Raw genomic sequence first — 24,608 nt, 5'->3', positions numbered from 1 at the left:
TTTTTTTTTTACGAAATATGGGCTCGTAGTCACTATATGCTTGTAGTAGCACATCCATTTCTGTCGGGGAAAAACGCAGACCTATTTTGGCTTGGTCCTGTTGCCATGGTGACTCGTAATTTCTTCACTCCATTGTTCAGGGCTTTTTATAGTCGCGTGGCACGCGCCTAACTCTGAGTCAAACAACTCAGAGTTGATTAAACCAACTCTTTTCAGCTGTTCTGAAACCGAAAAGTTTTCCAACTCTGGGTAAGTCAACTCAGAGTTCAGGTTTGAGCTCTGAGTTTGTTAAACCGCCTTCTTGAAATAGGCCCCTGGGGTCTGACAGTGAATCAGGTCTGATCAGGAAAAGTTGTATTTCTTACAAGGTCCACTAGGAGTCAGTACAGATCCAGGTGTTACAGCTGTGGAGGGAAACAGTCGAGCAGGTATCATCTCCTTCTCTCCTCCTCCTCCTCCATGGTGTCTGTTCCTGTGTCTCCTCCTGGACTTCAAGGGGGACAACAGGACTCCACCTCCCCCCTCCCCATCCTTGCTCCCTCCTTTCAGGTTCAGGGGATCAGTGATATCACGGGGTACCAGGATCTCTACGGGGTCTCTGCCCCGGGATGGCAGGGGTGAGCACTTTGGTGTTTCCTGATTGGTTGCCCTGAGGAGAAGAAGAGTTTGATGTTCACGACTTTAAACTTAAAGCAAGTTTGTGCTCAGATGTACGCTAACATTACATCCAAGACACTTCACAGTTATTAAAGTCTCACATTTAAGAAGCCGTCAAATGTTTCCTGTGGAGACGGACTAGTCGCTACAGCGTTCCTGTCCCCGAAACTGCCACAAAGTACGTTACCTGTTGACTTCCTCATCCAGCAGTGAGTTCAGGTTTAGTGGGTCGAAGATGTTCCCGCCCAACAGAAACTGACTTGGCAGCACGGGCTCTGACTGGCAGTCACTGCTGGCATGGTGACGACGCTTGGCCAGCCCCTTGAAGCCAATGCCCATGGAGTAACGCCTCTTTCCTATTCTCTGAGATGGCGGACGGGGGGAGTTGAGGGGGGTCTGGCTGTTGCTGGGTGGCTGGAGGCCATTTTTAGCACAGAGGGGACGGGTCTTAGCCACCTGTGGTTGCTCTGATAGGCTGACGGTGGCAGGGAAGGCAGGGCTGACTTTAATGGGCACCTCATGAGGGAGTACTGTTTCTTTGTCCAGTGACATCCTGATCATCTTCCACCTGTGAACAGATCAGCCAATCACAGTGATCTACACATTGAGCAAAAAATAATCAGCTGCAGCACTCATTGCATTTACGAATATAGTAAATAATAGTTTTTATTAACTTCCCATTTTTAACTTCTATGTTGGATCTGATCTTGGACATCAAGCTATAGTAAAACTGTCCTTGTCCATGCAGTGTCAGGTTTACTGTTCGCTTATATAGAAGCACACAGGTCTACTGCACAGGATTTTATTCTGATGCCAAAGGATGAACACTCTCAGAGGCCTCCCCCGATATGTTTACATTCACTTTAGTATCTTGGTTTTGAGTCTTATCCTGGATTTGATCACATTCAAGATATGGTGTCAACATGGAACTCCAGAAACCTGGCTATTCCCCGTTTACATGATCATAACAAACCTCCAGGTTTCTGATCACCCGTGCAGGTACACCTTGATTTCTCACCATCTCATACCAGTTCAGTACAAAATATCAGAAACCAGGTGATTACAGGCCACAGATCCTGGTCTGCATTGAAGAACTACAGACAACATCCAGGTTTCTGAACCTAGGATGTTTCCATGTGCGGCACATAACCCGGATGTCGTGCGTGTAAACACGCTCATTTTTAATGCAGCAAACATATTTATACAACTGCACCGACTCACAAGTGGCCATTATTGGGGGTCTATCACCAATCAATCACTGTAAATCAGTCATACTCACCGTGTCCTGCAGAGGTCTTGTTGTCTTCGGACTTCTGACTCTTAGACCTGTTTATATTTATGTGCGTGCTACGCTAAAAATCCGTCTTAGCTCCGCCCATACCCCTGCCTCCACCAATCCCGAAGCGCCGTCATTAATCATTCAAACCAACCGTAACAAACAAGTAAATAGCTAGCTTCTCCATCTAGCCACGTCCGGATAACACAGGAAGCAGCTAGCATGGAGCTAACACACACGCACACCCTTAAAGAAAAACAACTACCAAAACAGTCCTAAAAACCTAGTCTTTGCATGAACGTGGATCCCCACCGAGTTCTCCGTGTCTGTGTGCTCCCGCGTGGGTTAATGAGTTATGCGGTTAACAAAAACTATATACCAACAAAAACGTAGCTCACTTCGCAAGTCTCCTCGTATTCCTTAGCTAAAACTTGCCATTTTATAAGCCAGCTGCTGACCAATGTGAGCGACCACAGAACGGTCCAATGGTGTACCCAGCTGAACTCCTGCCTTTCCCCAGTTGAGACCAGTCAGACTCAAGCAGCTGTCTGATTGGTTGCGGGTCAGGGAGGCGGGAGAAAGGCCCGATAGAGAGGCGTCCTTAGTAGTGCCTGAAACCGAAGAAATAAAAGATTTAATAGCAAAAATAACGGTCTAACGGGAAATATCTAACTGCTATGGGCACTCACAGACAAAGCGAGCATTTTCAGCAAAAGTTTTATCTGAGATGTTTACGCCTAGCTTCTTTTAGCTCCACACAGAGCAAGAACTCGTTATCTCCCTATGAGTTTGTGGACTTTTCTGCCCTGGTTTGGGCTTTGCAGGTAACACAAACTGTTTTTATTTTTTAAAATGTCATCCAACACGTTCTATGAAACAAATATTTATACGTTTAGCTGTTTGTAGTTTAAGAATATGTAACTGTTTAACATTATATTCCACAAGTACTTTAAAATTCGTTTAAAGACAAAGTAAGCCTGAGAGGCACAAATGAGGTCCAAATATTATTAACACAGTGAATTATGTTATTAATTTTCATCTGAATAGTTAATATGTTGATTAAAGATGAAAAAGTTTGTTTTAACGAGGCTTTTTACTATAAATTATTGACGGACTTATCACTTCTACAAACCAGACTTTAACGTGATCTCACCGCCTGACACTTTGCAGTGACTACATTCAGCTCATAGGAGATAGACCTACTGTTTATAGGCTATTATATTGTGATTATGAATAATTATTTTAAAAAAGTGTATTCACACACAAAAATGGATAGAGAGAAGCCAGATAATTTAAATTGTTATTAAAATTACACAATCCACACAGTGAATAGACTGCAGCTGAATATGCTTCATCGAACAGTTTAACATTGACGTTGTCTTTTCCTCTGAGAGTTCAGGTTCAGATTGATCCCAGTCCCTGTCTGTACAGTAAATATGAAGCTACAGCCAGCAGTTTATTAGAATAAAGTCTGGAAACGGGGGAACAGTTGGCCTGGCTTTGTCCAAAGGTGAATAAAAACATTTCTTGGCCAGCTGTTGACCGTAGCTTCATATTTATATGGGCTACTTAAGGCGGGACATGCAGAGACAGTGGCCTATCTTAAACCAAATATTTCAGTGTTTTCAGGACTTTACTGGCTAAATTGTTACTTACTATGTTTCTTGGACAGAAAGTAAAATAAACAGTCCTGCTGATGGTTTCACTGTGATCCACTGATCAGCAGCTGGTGGTGGTGCTGACTTAGCTTTAATAGTATTGTTACCAGCAGCTATTTCCAAACGTGGGTTGTAATTCTTTGTTGTAAAAGAAAAAGTTGTAAACATTTATTCATTCACCTGCTGCAACAACCAGACCATAAAGCAGCTGGTGCGCACCTGCAGAAGGAGGACACAGGTCACTAAATGTCAGAGGTCATCATGAGGAAGGACAAGATGGATGTAGGAGCTGAGTCCCTATTCCCTTAACTGCAGGTACGTCTCATGTCTCTTATAAGATCGCTCCTATGTAGCAACCTCTAAATGTCTTATATCGGCTCTGAGGACCGCGGATTGAGCACAGAGGACGGTGCTGGAGGAGCCATGACTGAGGATGCACGAGACCATCCTTGGCAGAAGTGTTTTTGTGAACCAACAGGCCCCTTTATCAGAAATCAGTTGGTGAAGGATCTGAGGAAAGGACGTCACATGTTGTTAATGACATGTTTCCTTGAGTCCTCTCTCCTCACATCTTTCTCTCACACATCTTACATGGGTGGGAGTAAAACATAAGGAAAAGATGCAAGTGAAGGAAGCGACGGCACCTATAAGAGATTTAGGATGTATCCTACATCCACATTTCCTCATCTGGTGTTTTTTCCTTGTATCTTAATGCCGCCTACGTAAGATCCTTCACATGAAGCATCCAATCACACACTGATTTCTTATAGAGGGGCGTGGCGGTCCATAAAGAACTTTCATGACGGATGCTCTCATGTGTCCTCGCTTATGTCTTCTCCAGCAGCCTTCTTGATCCTCAGAGCTGCAATAAAAGCTTTGGGATTTCAGCTGTTGTTCTTTTTTCTGAACAGGTTGAGTAAAAATCTTTACTGTGCGTTTATTTACTGATCTAAATCACAAACATAGACCCCTGAGAGCATGGTAATTTAACAGAGTAACAGTATTGTCCAATCCTTTGGTCTGAAGGCTGGATGTGGGCGGGGCATTTCTTTGACTGACAGGAGTAGAGGGATTAGGACTTCATTACCCAGCATGCTTTGTGTTTGTACAATCCCTAAAGAGGATTTACCTGGATCAGAGAGACAACATGCCGCTGAAAAGAGGAGGTGAGATGTTTTTATTAAGGCTGTGTTTCAGATTGTGTGTTTGTGTATGAAATGTGTCTTTTGTTGTATTGTGTGTTTGTACATGTACATCTGTTTGTCTATTTGTTGTGTGTCCACTCCTTACTTGTCCTCCACATTGTCAGCCAGTTCTTGCTCTTCAGTCCCTCTCTTGTCACCAGTAACATTGTTCAACTGTTTCTAGCCCCTGCTGACCTTTGACCTCTGACCCGCCCATTCATTAATCCTGATTTCCTCATTTTATGCCTCCCCAGGTACAGGTCATTACCTCATGGTTGTGAAAATGTGTAAATAATGTTTGCTGAGAATTCAGTTGGTTTCTTAATAATATTCCTCTAAGATGGAGCAAAATTCTCTGTTGGACAAACTCAAAGCCAAAACTTAAGGGATAAAGATGAAAACTTTGTATTGACATTAGTGGCCTTGAAATTCTGAATAATTCTTTTTTGTAACAGCGGAAAGTTTCTATGAGCTCAACTCTGAGTCAGGGGAACAAAAACAGTCTGGTACAGGGAAAACAGCAAGAAACTCAGAGTTATTGTTACTGACTAGTGTTAGCAGGTTCCTGCTAGCTAGCACGTTAGCAGTTGGTTCTTTCCCAGCCGCTGCTGTGAGAAGTCAACAAGCTTGTAGGGCCAAAGACTCACAGATGAATTAGCTTCAGATGGGAGTCCTCAGCTTGTTAGACATCAGAGAAGAGCACAGTGATCTCTATTAACTGGAAATGTGTCAGTGGATCCACAGTGACAAGAGACGACTGTCAGTGCTGCAGCCTCTAAGTGAGCTGAGAACACGTGTCTTCTTTGTTGGTATTGATATTTAGTTCTGCTGATGTTCTTTCTGTTGGTATTGATATTTAGTTCTGCTGACATTTTTACTGTGTAATGCTGATGTTCTTTTTGAGTATAGAGTGAGCCAACACTGAAACATGTCACAGGATCATGTGTGGAAAGTGCTGTAAGTTCAGTAGAGTCCAGTAAAGCTTGCGCTGGTTGTCATCCTCAGATACTGAGCGTGCTCTGCAGGTAATGGAGGCCTGTCAGGCCGGGGCTGCTGAGGGGGTCAAAGGTCGTGCAGAGAAACTGCTCAACATCTTCCAGAGTGACCTGTTCCTGGCTCTGCTGGGTAACACACACGTTATTCACACATGTTACATACACACACACGTGTTACTGCTATATTGATATTTTAGAGAACATAACATATCAACCCCCAGGGTTTCTGTGGGTCTAAAATACAATATATGAATTTTAGGCCTTGAAACATATTAAAATGTCTTAAATATGATAGTGTGTGTTATGTTAACATTAAAATAATGTTACTTGTATAATGTCATGTTAACTTCAGTTGTGCTTTTATGTGTTGCTGAGAAAAGTTTTGTCATTTGTCTCTACTTCAGTTGTGCTTTTATGTGTTGCTGGGAAACGGTTTGTCATTTTAGTCCAGAACAGACCTGCTCAATCCATTTCAGTGGAAGAGATAAAGAACAAAATCCACAGTCCTCATGTTTAAAATACACCGAACACAGTTGAACTGAAGCTAATGTGAGGTTTCAGCACTCTGGACTGTATTTTGGTGTAGAACGAGGACTGTGGATTTTGTGCCCTACCTGTTCCACTGAGAACAGATCTGTTTTGGCCAGTATGATCAGGAGCAGTGATTAAAAGGAGCAAATCCTTCTGCAGAGCTGATGCCAGCACCTGACTGTAGTTTTAAGTCTTCAAACAGTGACGCCCTGTCCTGTTCTCGTAGCTGTGATATGGACACAATAAAACTAGCATGTTAGTGCTGTTTCATAAGCTGAAGTGATGTCATGACAAGCCAAAGCTAATGTTACCTCGCACATTAACTAATCTGTGCTCTGATTGGCTGATCTCATCAGCAGGTGGGCTGGTGAAAGCAGACATGTTGACGTCATGTTGTTCAAGTTAAAATCAGAGAACTCCAATATCAGACTCCAAAGGAGAGCTGTACAAGAATTCCTCTATGCCTAGACTGTCTGTTTATGCATAAATGGCAAATAAAAATCTTGACTTGAGAAGGAAACACCGACAGATTAAACAAACTGTTGATTAGTGCTGTGGCACCTCACTGTAAATTACTCAGTACTGTGTTCAAGGTAAAGGATTTTAGTTTGGAGTCTTTTACACAATGAGGAAACACATGTCTGCACAATGTGAATACACTTGTTTCTGTTGCAATGCACGAGTCCAGCCGCCATCGTACTGTGGCGCCCCCTGCTGGGCTCTGCAGCGCTCTGCCAGGACTGTACTGTTACTGGTGCAGGTCATTAGTGTTATTCAGCTGCACCTCTAACAACCTGTCAGCGCTCAGGCTCAAATATTTAAAAGAAGAAGCTTTTCAGATGCTGAAACCATGAAAAATGATTTAAACCATTATGAAAACAACAGATTAATGTATTAGCTCAACTTGTATAAATTGTGGAATAATGTATGTAAAGACAGGAAGTTATGACGGGACATGGCATTTAACCACAGTGTAATAAATCACAACTATAGCTACTGTTCATAACGTTTTGAAAGCTCCTCTGCCCACAGTGTGCATATGTGTGTATATTATAGATTGGTACTCTTTTTTCTCCTCTACTTTAAGCACACATTTTTACTGTCTTGATGAAACTTAAAAGCAAACTGAGAGTCTCTGCACAAATTCCATGTATGTCTAAGCAAACATGGCCAGAAATATCAGCTGTGTAACACATCACCATGTTTTGTAAACCTCTGTATGTTAGTTTGTAAACAGGACTACAGCTGAAAATAAATGTAATGCAGTAAAAGTATGAACTGTGACATCAAGGGGGAAGTACAAGTACCTTAAAATTGTTCTTTAATGTACTTAATTACTTTCCAGTACTGGAATGATGTGATTGGTCAGAACTGTTCCATGTCACCTGAGTGACATCACACACCTGGCACAAAGTTAATGTGTGTGTGCGTGTGTGTGCACGTGTGTAGACATTCAGGAGTTTTACGAGCTGACCGTGTGTGAGAACCAGACGGCGAGCCAACAGCACACACCTGGACAGGTATGAACACACACACACACATTTTCTCTCTCTCTCTCTTTGGTCCACATGGCAACACTCATCACTGTTACCTAGCAACAGCTGCAGCAGCATTACCGGGGCAACAGCTGCATAACACCATGGCAACAGGCGCCCAGTCCCCACCTCCTCCTCCTCTCTTTCTCTTATTCTGTCTCTGTCTCTTTGCCTCTCTCACTCTCTTTTTGTCATCAACCGTCGAGTGACTCAAGGAGGTGTATGCCCCCTCCCCCCTCCAAAAAAACACCAGTCTTCTTCTTCTTCATCGGTCTCGCTGCTCACTTGCCCCCCTCTCTCTCTCTCTCGCTCGCTGGGTGCTGACAGACAGATAGAAGAGGCGAGAGAGCGGGCGAGCGAGGGAGGATAGACAGACAGATGAGGAGGGAGGGGAGGGCGACAAAGAGAGAGCGATCAAGCATGAGTGTGTGAGTGCGTGTGGAAATGTGTGTGTGTGAGTGTGGGTGTGTGTGTGTGTGGATATGGACTGTCTCTGCATTGTCACCACCAAGGTAAGACCGCCCGCACGCATCCACCAAAACACACACGCACGTGTCCTCATAAACTGTGTGTACACGTGTGTCCTCATAAACCATCAAAGCCAGTGTTTTCATGTGTGTGTTTGCTGTCTTGTTTTCATTCAAGACCCTGTGTGTCTCTCCATTTGTGGGGGGGGGGGGGGGGGGGGGGGTTAAACATACATTAGCTCAGGCTAGCTTGAGCCTGTAGCTAGCTGTTAGCAGGGCCATTGGCAAAATGTTCAGGTCAACACATGTAAACTGTGTGTCATATGTAAAAAGACGTGTTCACACATTTTACATGACACAGGCACCGAAATCACTTTTTATCTTAAATTTGAACAAAACGTAAATATTTACATTTTGAGTTACAGCGAAAATGCAACAGGTCTTGTTGTGTTAAAATGCTCTTGTGTTCTGATTCGCTGATTGATTGTTATCCTCAGCAAACTGTTTTGTTGTTGTTGTTGTTGTTTTAGCCCTGACTTAGTTCAGTGTTTGCTGGTGGTTAATCCCTAGTTTGGCCCCAATCCCAGTATTTTAACCCTTTAAAGTGCCTTGAGATGAGATTTGTTGTGATTTAATGCTACACAAATAAAATTGAATTGTTTTGAATTAAATTGAACTGAACTGAATTGGTTTGGTTCAGTGTTTCCTGGCGTTTTAGACCCAGTTCAGTTGAGTATTTCCGGGTGGTTTAATCCTGGGTTGGTCCATTATTTCCTTGTGTTTTGTCTCTGATTTAGTTCAGTATTTCTTGGTGTTTTGTTCTGAATTGGTTAAGCATTTGTTGGAGTTTTAGCTGCAGTTTAGTGGAGTACTTCTTGGTGGTTTAGTCCTGGTTTGGTCCAGGATTTACTGCTGTTTTAGCTCTGGTTTGGTCTGGTAATGTCCTGGTGTTAACGGAGGCATAAGGAGAGGCACTGTTGTTAAACACTTGTATCTGTTCCACACTACAGTTTTTATTAAAACAGTGTAATAATAATGTTTGTATCATGTTACACAGGTGTGAAACTGGGTCTTTTGGCCTGTTTGTGTTGGACACCAGTGTTAGAGCAGGTCGTCCAGTTTTTTACTAACACACTGAGGTCGCCCCAGTATCAGGGACCGGAGGGTCATTGTACAACAGCCACTCGATGAACAACATGGTGTTGTCATTGTTGTTGTAGCTGTAAATGAAGTGCACATGTCTGCCAGAGTGTAGAGTACGGTGTGCGGTACTGCCACATGTCACTCAGACACACGCGTGTAAACACAGACTGTAATTATGAGCCCGGCAGATTTCCAGCAACACGTCAACACACTGTACACAGCCGGGGTATTTATAGACCTCTGTACTGCGACTGGTTAACTGCTCCCTGTCTCCCGCTGATCTGGAGTCAGAGCTGATCCCTCAGAGTCTGGGTGAGCTCACGTCATCAGAGGTCAGAGGTCAGGGCTTCTTCATTCATTAGTGTGTTGAGTTACTGATATGTGCGACACACATCAGTGGTCCTGTTCAAGTCACTTGTTACTGGTTTGTGCTGGTTTTGGACTGGTTTACCTGACAACAGGTTAACAGACCGACGTTATTTACTTCACTCTGTCCATCGTCGTCTGCTTCCTGTTATTCTTTCATTATTTTTCTTCTTTCCTGTTTTGTTGTTTTCCTTTTTTAATCTTCTGTTGATTACCTACTTGTTTTTGTTGTCTTTCCTCTTGCTCCGTTTTTTTCTTCCTTCCCTCTCTTCCTCTGTCTCCCCTTCACCTCGTCCATCACTCCTTTGTACCTCCGTTCCCTCAATTAAATTCTCTCCGGTCTGGATGAGGTTTGGAATAGGAATGAGTCTCGGGTCACCTTGTGTCTGTGATGATGTCATGGATTAATAACCAATCAGATCAGTCTAGATTCTACCCGACTTTGACAGTGTGTTGCTCTTTAACATTTAAAAAGTAAAATATTTTATCCTTAAACTCCCATTCATCTGACAGTAATGACTTGTATATAAAGAGCTGTTGGCAGGTTATGTAATGCAATGGTCAATAATATATTCAGCTTTGATAGATTTTGATTGATTAACTGCACTAATATTAAGGAGTACATTAGTTTTAAAAGAGGCTTTAATCAGGTTTTTACCCTGTAAAATTTAGTTGAAAGCTAGTGTTGAAGGAAAAACTGAAATTGGCCTCATGTTAAACAAGAGGAGGTTCTTCTGACTCCTGGAAAGGTGCTTGAGAAGGTTTGTGAGCTCCCTGAGAAGGTTATAAGTATCAGTGAAGAGCTTCAGGTGTTTTGGTCCTTGGGGAGGTCCTGGAGGTTCCTGTTGGGGTTCCAGGGTAGTGCTTGGCACTAACTGCCAAAACCAGCACTGAGGTTGGGGACATCCCTGGGGAGGATGTAAGGCTATGAGAAGGTTTAATGGCCCATGAGGAGGTGTAAGAGGCTCTGAGGGGGTGCTGCAACCCCCCACATCCATGTTAGCAGCAGAATAATGCCCATGATTTTGAGATCAGTGTCTACAAACATTTGGCCACTTGCTGAATATCTGACATATGATAATGAATTTGAATAATTTTGAAAAACATCAGCTAGAGGCTCATTAGTATGAGCTCTGTTTGTGTTGACACTAATGAAATAAAGTGCACGTTCTCACAGATGCTAGGGTTTCCATGCATTTTCCACAGGGGTCAGCTAGCTAATGCTGACAGCTAATGCTAACACCTGTCTCTGCAGAAGTATCGTTACCAAGATGATGAGACTCCACCTGTTGACCCTAGCCCCGGTCACGTGACCCAAGGACGCAGCACTGAGCTGAGCCACGCACACCTGGATGGATACACACACCCTGCTGCACTCACTGTATGTATACACACACACACACTGAGGTCATTACTGTGCACTACCCTTCAAAGAATTCAGCTGTCAGTCAAACTGTGTAGGTGGGACTTTTCTGGCTTCAAGAAGTTTGTAAGGAGGTTTGCAAAAGGTCCTTGAGAATATCCTAGAGGTCAATGAGGAGACTTGAGAGTGCCTTGACAGGTCCGGGATGAGGTTGCACAGTCCTTCATGAGGTTTGGAGATCATGACAACACTGAGGATGTTCCAGAGTTCTTTCAGGTGGTTGTGGATCCTTGAGAAGGCTTGAGAGATCTTTGAGAAGCTCCCAGGGGTCCTTGAAGAGGCCCGTGTGGTTTTAGGGGGGTTTGAAAAGATTACTATTGTCCTTAAGGATATTCTGGGTGCCCCTTGATGAGGTTTGTGAGATCAGTCAGAAAGTCTGCAGGTCTTCAAGGAGGTGGTGGGGTCCTTGGGAAGATCCTTGAGCAGAATATGATGAACCTGTGATAGTTCTTTGAGGTTGTTCCAGGTAATTGCTTAATACTAAAGGCCAACACCATGCAGTGAGGAGGCTGCAGAGCTTTGAAAGATCCTTCAGAATATTGTTGGTTGTTCCACCAACAGGAGGCAGCATCACTGTGTTTAATGAACATGTGTTTACTGTCACAGAGATACCTGCACTCTGATCTTGGTCAGTACGACACCTGTGTAAGACATATCTTTGAAACAACACTGTAACTGTGTGTGTGATCTGCAGCATAGAGTCTGTTTCTCTCCAGCAGAGGACACTGTCCACTGCAAACTGAGCTCAACATTTACCAGGAATTCAGTGAATATAGCTCAAACTAAACTGAGGAACTCTGGCTGAAAACGTCTACAGTGCATATGAGGATGTACGAGGGATTAAAAGGTCATTGAAGGCATCTTGGGGTCCTTGAAAAGGTCTTTGAAGAGGCTCAGGGGCCTGTTCAGCCTGGGGCGTGTGTCAAACTTTACACAGTGAACAGATCTCAGACCAGGTTTCCTGGTGCGTGTCAGTGATGTGAGCAGGTCTGAGGTCAGCTGTGGCTTTGTTACTCACAGAGATCAGTGGTGCAGCCACAGCACTCTGAGTCACTGACGGTCTGTCCTGGTGACGACCCTCACTGACCTTGTGCACCCCTTTACCCCCCAGCCATCACCCCTGTCTAAACACAACCCTGAACCTAAACCTGGTTCTACCCTGAACCCTAAAACCAGGTCTGAGCCCTCAAACAGCCTTTGAAGGTGTGAGGAGGGGACAACACGTCCTCACAGCGACGGAATCGAGCAGAGATTCGTCCACAGTGTAGTAAAGATACGTACAGACACACACACTGACCAAACACACACACACGTAGGTGTGGGCTGCCCATGCCCACTCTGAATGTGATGCATCCCTCTGCTTTTATCTGCTCGGCCGTCACCATGGCAACAACAAGAATTCTAGGGAGGGGAGAGGACAGGAGAGGGAGGGGTGAGGGGGCATTGCTATGGCAACAACAGTTGGAATGTTGGTGCGTGTGTGTGTGAAATTATTATTTTACTCTCTCTCCCTTTTCTTTTTATTCTTAATCTTCTCCTTCTCTCTCTCTCTCTCTCTCTCTCTCTGTCTCCCCCGGCCAGCGGCCCAGTGACATCACAGAGGGGAGGGGATTCCTTTAGAGAGCAAGAGGGCGAGGTAGAGAGACATAGAGACACAGAGAGAGAGAGAGCGATGTGCAGCGGAGCGTCAGCAGGGTCGAGCAGAGAGAGAGTGGGCGAGTGTAGGAGGAACGAGGGATGACAGAGAGGGCGAGCGATTAACAGCCTCTCCTTTTTGTGTGGAGGATTCGTTCGTTCATTCGTCTCGTTTCTCTTCATTCAGCTGAGGCTTCGTGTTACATATCTGGTCCCCCGTCTCTGGGCGAACAAGGGATGTGCTGAGCTGTCAGTCATGTCTGTGGCTCGCCACTTCGTCAGGTGTCGTCCCTGCTGAGAACCACTTCTCCACCTCTCTCGCTGTTGTTGCTGGTTAATTATTCATCCGTTGCTCCACCACCCGTCTTTATGTAACACCGGTGCTCCTGCAGAGGGACAGGAGTGATGTTTGTGTCGGTGTGGTACGCCAAGAAGATGGGACGAAGATTCATCAACAACGTGAGGAGGGCGAAGAGACACCGACAGAGGATGGTAGGACGTGTTTCAATTAGTCCTGCACGGTAAATCACAGGCTTAATTGGATTCATTAACATGTGTTTGGCTCAGCAGAGGAGGGGGAGGGGCCTGTTGTTGGACCAATCATGATGTAGCAAGGTGAAAGTTTCAGTGACCTGGCTCCGGCTGGAGGCGGGGCCAATGTTAAAGACAGGAAATTGGAAAGCTGAGACCTTTCTTAGTTGACGTCCTTCTCTTTGCTTGTGTACCTGGAACTTTGGGATCCAAGTATCCCAGAATGCACTGCACACAATCCAACCAGCAGTGATGGCGGAGGCTTTGAGCCTGGCTCTAAGCACAGTTAATATGTCAGTTAATTAAAAGACGCAGCCGGTGATTTTGTATGTGTGTGTTATTGTGCACAAACCGTGTCCAGAGACCAGCAGGACCGGTGAATGTGTGCAGAGAGAGTGATGTGTGTGAGTCCAGACCCTGGTCCAGCTTATCACTCTGTGCCGTAGACCTACGCCGTCATTTTCAGGGTGTCTCATGACCGTCGTTTCCTGGGGAGGATTCTCACAGGTGCTGCAGATTTCCAGCACCGTTCCATCTTCTGCACTGAATCAAAGATTTGATACTCCTGACTCTAAATGCTGTTTTTACCTGACCAGTTCAAGTTAGATGCGTTCCATCTTCTGCACTGAATCAAAGACGTCTTCTCCAGATCTGATACTCCTGATTCTAAATGCTGTTTTTATCTGACCAGTTCAAGTTTGATTTTTCACCATCAGTCGGTTGGTTTCAGGCTGAGATATCTCAAGAGTTACTGGTTGGACTGGGATGAAATGTGGTTCATTCCTGTCCCCTCTAGGATGAACCGTACTAACTGTGGGGACCCTACTCATGTCACACCATCAGCAGGGCAGCATGTTAATGTTAGGTAATGCAGACTTTCCCCTCAGCCTCGGCTGGACACAGCATTTACTGCTATTAGCTAACATTAGCATGCTAACCTGCTGCACTGTGAGCATGGTAGCCACTACACCTGTTGCATCTGAAGATGTTAAACCTTCCATCTTTAGACCTCGTGGTCCAGTTCCTCTCAGGCTGAAGCTGTATGTGCAGTGCACATCCTCCCACGCAGCCACACAGCACTGTGACACACGTGGAGAGGTTTCCATCTCAGCACTGATGTTTCTGACCTTTCTGTGCAGCACAACAGCACTCTGCCAGTGCACTCATGAGTGGTCGAGGGACATAGACTCAGAGAGAGAGAGAGAGCGCTATCATGGGAAATGAGGAATAGGTTTAATTAATTCAGCGAGAGCTGTAACACACTCTCTCTCTCCTGCTGTCAGTTTACCTCTCTCGCCCTCGCTCTCTGTTATATAACTCTATGTGTTTGCTCTCCTGCAGACTCTCCAGGGACAAACAGGATGAAGTGAACTGTGTGTTGTAGCATTGACAGCTGCTCGCCCCCTCGGGGACTTGGACTGTGTTACGGACAAACGGGCTTCACCTCATTCTAAACCTTTATGCTTGACTGCACGAGACATCCTGGTAACTGCAGGCAGTGAACCAGCTGTGGATCTGTATGGAGGCGGGAGCACGCTGATGCTAGTGCAGCGCAGACATCGGCCCATTAGCATCAATGTGTCCTCTCAGCTCGGATGTTCTACACAGTCTGATAACCCAGTGACAGCGAGACAGAATGTGGTGTCTCAGCTACACCCCCCCATGACCCTCTGCTGCCTACGATCCTCCTGTTGTTACTCCAGCTTCTCCACCCTGTGTTGTCATAGTTTCGTCCCCACCTGCCACCTAGCGACAAGTGCACGTACAATAATTGCAAGTGCAGAAGTGTCACCAGAGAAATGTAGTTAAATTCATCATTTTGACTCATAGCTGATTCTCTCTGACATCATTAGGTGGTTGTTATATACAGCCAGCCAGTGGTTCCCAACCTAGGGGTCGGGCCCCTCCAGAGGGACCTGTAGAGTCATTTGGTCCAAGCTCCACCTGCTGCACCAGACAAGAGAGTAGTTTCAGTGGTAGTAACGTAGACATTATTTTAATTCTGGATTAACAGGCTATAAAAATGCTCAGCTGCTGAGTGTTATTAACAGTTTATGGTCAGGGTTTGACAGATGAGTGTTGGACCTGCTCCTGGCTGCAGAGGCCTTTGTACTGAGCGGGAGAACACCATACATGTCCATAGTCTTTGGTGATGAAGGCAGGTGGTACAGATTTACAGCCAGGTGAGGCTGGTTTTACCTGCTGCCACACTGCTCTGTGATTGGCTGTCTGCTGAGTACTGTTGAGGTCATTTGATGGCAGTGTCAGAAGTTTTAGTGTTGCTTCTAAAGAGGAGAGCGGCTGTGGTCACCGTGAGCCAAGTGGATTATCTTTTATGGCACAGATCTGAAGGTCTACTGTAATCGGTGCCCACCAGCCACAGGATGTTGTTGTTAGCTAAGCCTGGTTAAGATCATCACGGGAAAAATATGGTCGATATCAGAGTCCTGATTCCTCCGACTCTGAGTTTCAAGTCGGGGGGTGACATGAATGGTTTGTCCTGCTCGGGTTAGGGTCAGGGCTATAACTACAGCATGTGCTACCATATCTACCCATAAATGAACATTAACACTGTTCATACTCCTGGAGATTGTCTGATTAACGCTCAGTAAATCTCATACAACAGCAGAAAACAGGTGTAGCTGAGTGTGAGCGGCGTCATGTGCTCCGAGTGTTGGTTGTGGGTTCTGCTACACTTTGGTTTGTATTTGGATCCTGGATGTAAATAAGTCCGTGATGGAAGTGAGTGTCAGTGTTTGATCTTCACTTAAACCTGTAAGTAACTAAATGTTTCAGCTTGAAACAAATTTGACTCGTCGTCTCTGCAGGAAGTGATGTAATATCCATGTTCTGGAGCATGTGACTGTGTGGATGAGATGGTCGCTATAGCTACAGCTACAGTTTCCTAGGTAACCGGCCCCTGAGGGCTGAACAGCTGTTACCATGGAGTTGTCATGGAGACAGGTAGTCAGAGAGAGTGATGCTGGATGATGTGTGTAACCCTTTGTGTTTGTGTTACAGATGAACGGATCTGAAGGAGAGCTGGAGTATGAGGAGATCACACTGGAGAGGGTGAGGACGCACACCGTAACACACATGGTCAGACACGCACACTGTGAGAGACACACCATCAGACACACTGTCCAGAAACAACCTGCTCTGTTCACATAAACTGTCACTCTGGGTTTCAAAGCTGACTTCACCTCCAAAATAAACTCCACCCGTCTGACATCAGCAGCTATTTTTAACCTGCCGCTGCTTATTTTGGGAAACATTTTAGAATCAAAGCAGCTGAGTCTGAACTTCCATCGGTGAGGCTGCAGATCTGCTCTGGCTCTGAATCGACAAACACTCACAGACTGTCGGAGCTGAGATGTATAATTACATGAGTCACTCATCCTGAGCTCGCTGCATATCAAACATGCACACTGTTCAGACTGTGTCCACGGAGCTCAGTTCACTACTGACGTCTCTGTAAGACAATACACTGAACTCTTTCACAGTCTCAGCTGGACACCGGCTCATTCTCATGGCCATGTGTGTGAAGGTGACTGTTTACAGTGGTGGACAGTAACTATGTACATTGGTTCTTTGACGTTAATACACCAGAGTAAGATTTGTCCTCCGTCTACTCGGCTGTAGTTCAGGTGGAAATGAAGTACTTTTTACTGACAGATAAAATAAAAGTCTACTGTCACTTCAACAAACTGTCAGACCTCTTCCCTTTTGTCACCTTACTGTGATGTAAATGTAATTTTAAATGGGGAAAAGCACCGTTTTTGCCCATCGGCCTAAACAGAAGACGGCAAAGTGGAAACATGATTCTGGAGAGTTAGCTGGTAGAGGCTCAGCCAGACTGCAGCCGGACCTGCCAAAGGGGATCCTTCAAAGACCTGAACTAAGGCTCTGAGTTCTTGATAGTGAGAGAATCAATCTGCTGCTCAAATGACTCGTTTTTAAATGAGCCCAGTCTGATCAGCGGTGACGTACGTGGTCTCTGTAACTGTAACTGTAACTCCCATGAGCCCAGTCTGATCAGCGGTGACGTACACGGTCTCTGTGTAACTGTAACTGTAACTCCCAGTTCACTCTGTTACTGGAGGTGCTCCACTCTCCCAGGGCTCCTGAACTACACACTAAATATCACTAACCCAGTCTGTTCTGCTGACACCGACAGGTGTGAGGGTTTTTGTGGCGGTTCATCAGAAACATTGCATTCTGGGAAGAACCAGCAAACTGAGCCTCTGTGTGTGTTTTCAGGGTAACTCTGGCCTGGGCTTCAGCATCGCTGGAGGAACCGATAATCCTCACATCGGAGACGACCCGTCCATCTTCATCACCAAGATCATCCCTGGAGGAGCCGCCGCCCAGGACGGACGCCTCAGGTACGTCACCATTAAGACATGAAGACCCTGGTTGACAGGATGCAGCCCTGAACCCCAAAAGTCCCAACCTGTCCTCCCTCTGACGGTTCAAACATCTCTGTCTGTCTCCAGGGTGAATGACAGCATTGTGTTTGTCAATGATGTGGATGTCCGTGAGGTCACTCACTCCATCGCCGTGGAGGCGCTGAAGGAGGCGGGGCCTGTCGTTAGGCTGTACGTCCTGCGACGACGCCCACCGAGCGAACGCATCACACAGATCAAACTGATGAAAGGACCGAAAGGTAGGAAAAGAGACAAAGAGACAAGGAGACAAGGAGGAGAGGAGAGGAGGTGTAGAGCTTTCCTTGTAGCAGTGTGTTTCTGCTGCCCTCTGGTGGACACAGTATTTCTTTTTCTTTTTTACTGATCTCAGAGATGTTTACACACTCACAACTTCAGTGTTTCTAATGGTTAATGTACTGTGTTTGAGAGCTTTGTTACGGACTGTGCCGTCCCTGTCGGGTCCAGGTCTAGGCTTCAGTATAGCCGGCGGTGTGGGGAACCAGCATGTTCCTGGAGATAACAGCATCTACGTCACCAAGATCATCGAGGGTGGAGCGGCACACCGTGATGGACGGCTACAGATTGGGGACAAAATACTGGCTGTATGGAGAAACTCATCACATATATAATCCTGTACCTGTTACATGACTGTAGTATTCACAGTACAGCAGTACTCTGGTCTCTACTGTAGTACAGTGGGTCTAAAGGTTGTGGTCTAACCTGGAGTTTGACCTGTGCAGGTGAACCACGTGTCTCTGGAGGACGTCCTGCATGAAGACGCTGTATTGGCCCTGAAGAACACAGGGGAGGTGGTCTACCTGAAGGTGGCCACACCTACCTCGCACTACATCCACCCCGCTGACCGCTACAGCCCCCCCGACCTGACCAGCTGTACGTACACCTGTAACACCTGCTGCAGAGGCCTCACTATGATGCCTGACTGGTGCCAACAGGTTCAGGAGGCCAGTGTGTTAGTGGTCAGCTCACAAGCTACAGTAGTTCAGTGTTAGCCCTGGTCAAACAAAAAGCACCTGTATCATTCCTGTGAGTTTACCTGCAGTCACTTCACCTCCCAGACTCACCTGGGTCCAGATCTGAAGCCACAGATAAACCAGGATGTGGCTGTAGTGAGGCCTGCACATGCAGCACTTTAGTCTCTCCTCTCTTGTCTCTGCAGCCTACATGGAGCCTGACTACATGTGTGATTACCCACAAGCCCTTCCTCCTCCATCACCTCGACGATACTCGCCTATCCCCCGCGGCATGATGGGAGAGGACGACTACTCCAGAGAGCCCCGCAGAGTCTGTGTGCAACGCGGGTCGACCGGTCTGGGCTTCAACATCGTGGGTGGAGAGGACGGAGAGGGAATATTCATCTCCTTCATCCTCGCAGGAGGACCAGCAGACCTGAGCGGAGAGCTCCGGAAGGGGGACCAGATCCTCAGTGTGAGTACACAGACCAGGTCCTCAGACCAGATCCTCAGTGTGACCAGTGTTTGTAGAGGATCTTACTTCCCTGCTAGGAGTCCTCTGAAGCCTCCTGTCTCAGTTCACAGGAGTGAGGAGCAGATGTAAACAGATCCTGAAGAGCTAATTTGTGGTTTGATGAATATTCTGTCAGACGTCTGATCATCAGCACCGAGAACCGTGTGTTATTAGTGTCTAGGTAACTAGTAAGTGTCCCATGTTTTGACTGAGTTTGTTGGTACAAGCCTGTGTGTGTGTGTGTGTGTGTGTGTGTCCAGGTGAACGGTGTGGATCTCAGGTACGCCACACACGAGCAGGCGGCAGCAGCACTGAAGAACGCTGGGCAGACCGTTACCATAATAGCACAGTACAGACCTGAAGGTGAGCGCACACAGTAAAACACCAACAACCAGTAGCAGGTCATCGTGGCCCTGATCGTTAACATCAGCTGTGTGTGTGTGTGTGTGTGTGTGTGTGTGTTGGCAGAGTACAGTCGCTTTGAAGCAAAGATCCATGACCTGAGGGAGCAGATGATGAACAACTCGTCTGGGAGTCTGAGAGCCAACCGCACCTTCTATGTCAGGTAAGCCGGGTCCCCACCCCTGGACAGGTAGGTCACCTGGAGCAGGCCACATCAGTACGTCTCTGTATGTAAGCTTGGTTCACAGAGACACGTTCAGGTGAACTCGTCCACAGCCTCTGAGGTCTCCACCTGAGCTACCTGAGTATAATGATGACATCATCAGTATTAATGTCACATGTGGCTGTTGTCAGGGCGCTGTTTGACTACGATAAGCAGTGGGACTGCGGCGTCCTGTCACAAGCTCTGGACTTTAATTTCGGGGAGGTTCTTCACGTGCTGGACAGCGGCGACGACGAGTGGTGGCACGCCAGGCGGGTGAACCAGCAGGGGGAGCTGGAGGAGCTGGGCTACATCCCGTCCAAACACAGGTAGACACAAGTATGCACATCCATATGACTGCTACTGCACTGGAGTGTTGGCACACTTCTGATGTCTAACCACCAGTGTGTGTGTGTGTGTGTTTCAGAGTGGAGAGGAAGGAGTGGTCACGGATGAAGAGTAAAGGTAACGTGTATGACACACGACCACGGAGGAAGGAAACAGGCAGCACACAAACACAACACTGTCATTCTATGTCTGTGTTTTTGTCCTCACAGGCAGAGAAGGCTTTGTTCACAGCTACGAGCTCGTTACTCAGATCAAAGGTCAGTCGCCTCTTGGGCCTCAGAAAACTCCTCTTTTATTTTCCGAACCCTCAATGAATACGTATGTTAAAGGTCAAAGATCTCAGAGGCAGGACCTCGACAGAGGAGTCGTCTTTTCCACTGGCACACAGTACAATACATAGATGGTTTCAGGTTTGTCTGTCAGCGTGAGCACGTGTAAATAAAGTTTTACACCCCTCTCTTTCTCCAGTGGACTACGCTCGCCCTGTCATCATCCTGGGGCCAACCAAAGACCGGGTCAACGACGACCTCCTGTCTGAGTTCCCAGACAAGTTTGGCTCCTGCGTCCCTCGTAAGTCTCCGGCTTCCGATGCTAAAACCAGGAAACATCAAGTGAACAAACAGGAAGTCACCGATCTAAGTCTCTCTCCGCAGACACAACGCGCCCTCAGAGGGACTACGAGGTTGATGGGCGGGACTACCACTTTGTGGCGTCACGGGAACAGATGGAGCGAGACATCCAGTCGCATCGCTTCATCGAGGCGGGGCAGTACAACAACCACCTGTACGGGACATCGGTACAGAGCGTCAGACAGGTGGCCGAGCAGGTGAGACTGCCGGTTACCATGGAGACCGTTCTGAAGCATTATCATCAGGGTTAAGGTTGTAAGGTTACGGTGTTCATGGTTGATATTGTATTTTTATAGTGATCTCTTTAGGATGTTGTAGTTACCATGGTGATGTTTAAAGGGATAAGGCCGGTGAGTTTGTATGTTTTTGTTATTTCCCACAAATCCAACCCAGAGACCTAAACCGACAATGTTAGTGCGCTCACTGTTTCAACAACCGGCTGGAGCAGGGTACTCTGTGCAGTGAGAGCAGCTGGGTGTGGTGGGTGGGGGGGATGACACAGACAGACAAACTCACCGACCTCATGCTTTAAAGATATTATGCTTTACATAGTGGTGTGTGTGTGTTGACCAGGGGAAACACTGTATCCTGGATGTGTCGGCCAATGCGGTGAGGAGGCTGCAGGCGGCTCAGCTCCACCCCATCGCCATCTTCATCCGACCTCGATCCCTGGAGAACATCCTGTAAGTCAGTGAGGTCATAGATGTGTCACATGACAGAGGCTAAAGACGTGACGTGCTAGCTGCTGTTACACCTGGAGTTTAAGTTAAAATAACTGACGCCTGAATGTACGGTGTGTGTGTGTGTGCAGGGATCTGAACAAGTGTCTGTCAAAGGATCAGGCAAGGAAAGCTCTGGACCGAGCCATCAAACTAGAACAGGACTTCCTGGAGTGTTTCACAGGTAAAGACTCAGCACCTGGACACATGTGAACTTAGATCTGTTTGAGATTTGGTGTTAACTGCTGTGTGTGTGTGCAGCCATCGTGCACGGCGACAGCTTCGAGGAGGTCTACCACCTGGTCAAAATCGTCATCGAGGAGCAGAGCGGCCCTTACATCTGGGTCCTCACCCATGACAGGCTCTGATTGGTCATTACCTGCCACAGGTGCTGTCTCCCAGGAACCCGACTGAACCCTACTGTATGTTTTCATCATTTTTGTTTCTTTCTATGGAAGGGTGACGAGTGAGCGGCGTGACTGGTTGGATGCTGTAACCGTGCCAACCAAGAGATGGACCTGTCTCATTCTCCACCTGTCTGAGCATCAGAGGAAAAGAAGGAGACAGACGGGTGATTGATTAATTATGTGTTGATTCAATAATCCTGTATTATCAGTAAATAATGAATCACAGACTATAGAGTTCACTTGGTACTGAAGTATTTATATCTTCATATTTATTGATTTGATCTATTTATTTATTTATGTGGTGTGAAAATGGTGAGTGTGTGTGTGCGTTTGTGTGTAGTGTACATAAAGACTTGTGTGACTGTAAATAAAACGATGGGGCTCAAACACACAGTCTATTCAGGGCTTAAAGTATCCAACAACTACTGGACTACATCGCCCATATTCCACCTCTGCCTGGACTACAACACCCACAATCCTCTTTTACAATGCCTGAAGCTCCAAGGTTTGGGCGACAGGAGCTGCAGTCCCTGTCTGTCTGGACTACAATGCCCTAATCCCTCCTTTACTTGCACTACAATGCTCACCCCCACCTGACTACAACCCCCAGGATCTATGGCTGCTTAGACTACAGCCACCCTGATCTGGACAACACCCTAAACCCTCTCTGTCTGGACTACAACATCCACAATCATTTTCTTCTTAGACTTAGACCTCACATATCTGGACTACGACACCCACAGTCTCATTCTGTCTGGACTACATTCTCCCAAATCCTCTTCACCTGGACTGTGACACCCTCAGTCCCTCTGTGTTTGAACTACGATCCCCAAACTCCCTCATCTGGACTACAACACCCTTCTTCTAGACTACAACACCATCAGTCCTCTTTTGAGGCAGTGGACAGTTCGAACAGTTTTTACCGATTGCTGTCTCTCAACAACATGCAACAACAAGGAGGCAAAACTAAAGACTATTTCATTTTTAAGCAGAAGGCTTTGAACTACATTACCCACAGTTCCCTGCTGTGGTGAAGGATTATACCACCTACGACCGCACAGAAGGACTACGTTACCCACAATTGCCAGCTAAAGATTTTTGAGGCACAGCTGTGGGTCTGTGCTACCAGTACCCATGATCCCCTGCTCCTGTTCTATGGACTCCTTTACCCACACTGCTTTGGGAGCTCACACACATTTCCTGGAGGAGGGGCATGTTGTGTGGCAACATCAATGACAGAAAGTCGTGTGAACCATGGCAACTGGGACCAACGGTGGATCCAACATGGCCACTGGTCTCTGATGGTTCCAGTGGGATTTCAGACTGAGTATTAGGGTCATGTGATTAATTATAGTACTAATAAAAATGATCCTAATGATTGATAAAGATTATTGATCGCACTCACGGTAGTATTTTCTGTATGAGCACTGTCACAAACCGTCTGGACACTGCAGTACATGTGAGTACCGATGACCCTGACACACACTCCAGTACCGAGGACACTAGTGGTTTCATGACCTGTTGTATAATGATACCAACTAGTTATAAATTAAATTCAGCTGTTGAAATATTGAAATAAATTCCTTATAAAAGCAGAACCTGACCTCTGTCTGATTCATGTATTGATACAAACTGATCATCTTAAATATTAATAAAATGACTTGGATGTTAATAGTTAATAACAAGGTGTTGAACGCCGACACCTCGTTCAGACGGAATTAAACCAATAAATCACCTTAAATGCTGATTAAACCTCAACACCCACAGTCTGGCCTAAGAAGTGCCAGACCGACATGTTGAGGTAGTTTATGTAACCGTGTCTTCTGGCCTTTCTGCTGTTCCCCCTCCGGCCTCCAGACTCTCCTTCTGTTTCCTGTCACCTGACACACCTGTCCCTCACTGTGCAGCTCCGCACAGATGGTCAGTAACACAGCGAGCTCCTGTCTCTCTGTGAGTTGAGTCCTCCTGACATTTAAATCCTGTCCCTGCATTTTAAAGTCAATCTGAGTTTGTTCATCCCTCTGCTGAATTTAATCGGCTCAGTGTTAAAGTCTAAAATATTTCTGCTAGCCTGATGCTAACGCCAGCACACAGGCCTGTTTGGGAACAGGTATGAGGACAAAGACCCTGCAGAAGTTCATCACAGGTCTGTTGTAACGTCAACTACAGCTACATCCTGCTCTTGTCTTATGTCTACACCTGCTCTGTGTCTGTGTGCTGCTGCTCCATGAACAGGACTCTGAATGAACTCGTCATCATGAATGACTTTCCATCACGTGCGCTATTTTATTTTTAGGATAATTTAGCAGCTTGTAGTGAGTTTCACCCTTTGAGACAGTTTGACATTCACACATGTTTACCAAGTTGGTTTAATTTGCTTCTGCTCCTTTTCTCAGTGAATCAAACAGACAAGATGGTTACATTCAACTGTTTGGTGTCTGGTCCACAGAAGAGTGGCCGGGTCCGACAGCTCGGAGGGAGATGGAGGTCAGTGGGAACACCTGAGGTCAGCAGCTGAGCCACAGCTGTCCTCCAGGTTTTGGAGCCTTGTGGTCCCCTGTGTGTCCTTCAGTGTGCATGTGTGTGTG

The 24,608-nt window shown here is 46.3% G+C and overlaps 2 protein-coding genes across 9 annotated transcripts in view; one reads left to right on the top strand and one right to left on the bottom strand.

The window, feature by feature from the left end:
- The window catches only part of mepceb (methylphosphate capping enzyme b), a 6,012-nt gene extending 3,604 nt beyond the window's left edge, over window positions 1-2,408 (bottom strand). The window contains exons 1-3 of one of the 3 annotated variants that reach the window (XM_020587518.1): window positions 2,332-2,408; window positions 845-1,225; window positions 366-649 (exon numbers count right to left, since the gene is read on the bottom strand). In XM_020587518.1, the coding sequence (XP_020443174.1) occupies window positions 366-649; window positions 845-1,218 (658 nt within the window). In that variant the 5' untranslated portion in view covers window positions 1,219-1,225; window positions 2,332-2,408. The other 2 variants (XM_020587519.1, XM_020587517.1) reach the window with 2 other exon arrangements.
- A 186-nt stretch (window positions 2,409-2,594) lies between these two features.
- Window positions 2,595-22,501, top strand: dlg4b (discs, large homolog 4b (Drosophila)). Of its 6 annotated transcripts, XM_020587512.1 has the most exons (21): window positions 2,595-2,757; window positions 3,788-3,906; window positions 5,781-5,900; window positions 7,751-7,821; window positions 11,068-11,193; window positions 16,423-16,473; window positions 17,662-17,786; window positions 17,898-18,067; window positions 18,294-18,430; window positions 18,569-18,719; window positions 19,006-19,274; window positions 19,574-19,676; window positions 19,782-19,878; window positions 20,070-20,246; window positions 20,345-20,382; window positions 20,475-20,522; window positions 20,734-20,835; window positions 20,919-21,091; window positions 21,468-21,577; window positions 21,706-21,797; window positions 21,875-22,501. In XM_020587512.1, exons 3-21 carry the CDS (start codon window positions 5,804-5,806, stop codon window positions 21,979-21,981), a joined length of 2,244 nt encoding a protein of 747 aa, XP_020443168.1. In that variant the 5' UTR covers window positions 2,595-2,757; window positions 3,788-3,906; window positions 5,781-5,803; the 3' UTR covers window positions 21,982-22,501. The 6 variants fall into 6 exon arrangements, with proteins under 6 accessions (XP_020443168.1, XP_020443167.1, XP_020443169.1 ...); XM_020587511.1 differs by lacking the exons at window positions 2,595-2,757; window positions 3,788-3,906 and adding an exon at window positions 4,594-4,757; XM_020587513.1 differs by lacking the exons at window positions 2,595-2,757; window positions 3,788-3,906; window positions 5,781-5,900; window positions 7,751-7,821 and adding an exon at window positions 7,848-8,348.
- Window positions 22,502-24,608: the final 2,107 nt, after the last annotated feature.

The sequence above is a fragment of the Monopterus albus genome, unplaced genomic scaffold (genome assembly GCF_001952655.1).
Source record: "Monopterus albus unplaced genomic scaffold, M_albus_1.0 scaffold460.1, whole genome shotgun sequence".
Classification (NCBI taxonomy): domain Eukaryota; kingdom Metazoa; phylum Chordata; class Actinopteri; order Synbranchiformes; family Synbranchidae; genus Monopterus; species Monopterus albus.
Note: the sequence above shows the minus strand (reverse complement) of the source record. Positions and strands in the feature narration are given on the sequence as shown.

Bases quoted from the DNA above. Each gene is read 5' to 3' on its own strand.
- dlg4b (XM_020587511.1), top strand. The intron at 20,836-20,918 runs GTAAGTCTCCGG...CTCTCTCCGCAG, and splicing joins GTTTGGCTCCTGCGTCCCTC to ACACAACGCGCCCTCAGAGG. The intron at 21,578-21,705 runs GTAAGTCAGTGA...GTGTGTGTGCAG, and splicing joins CGATCCCTGGAGAACATCCT to GGATCTGAACAAGTGTCTGT.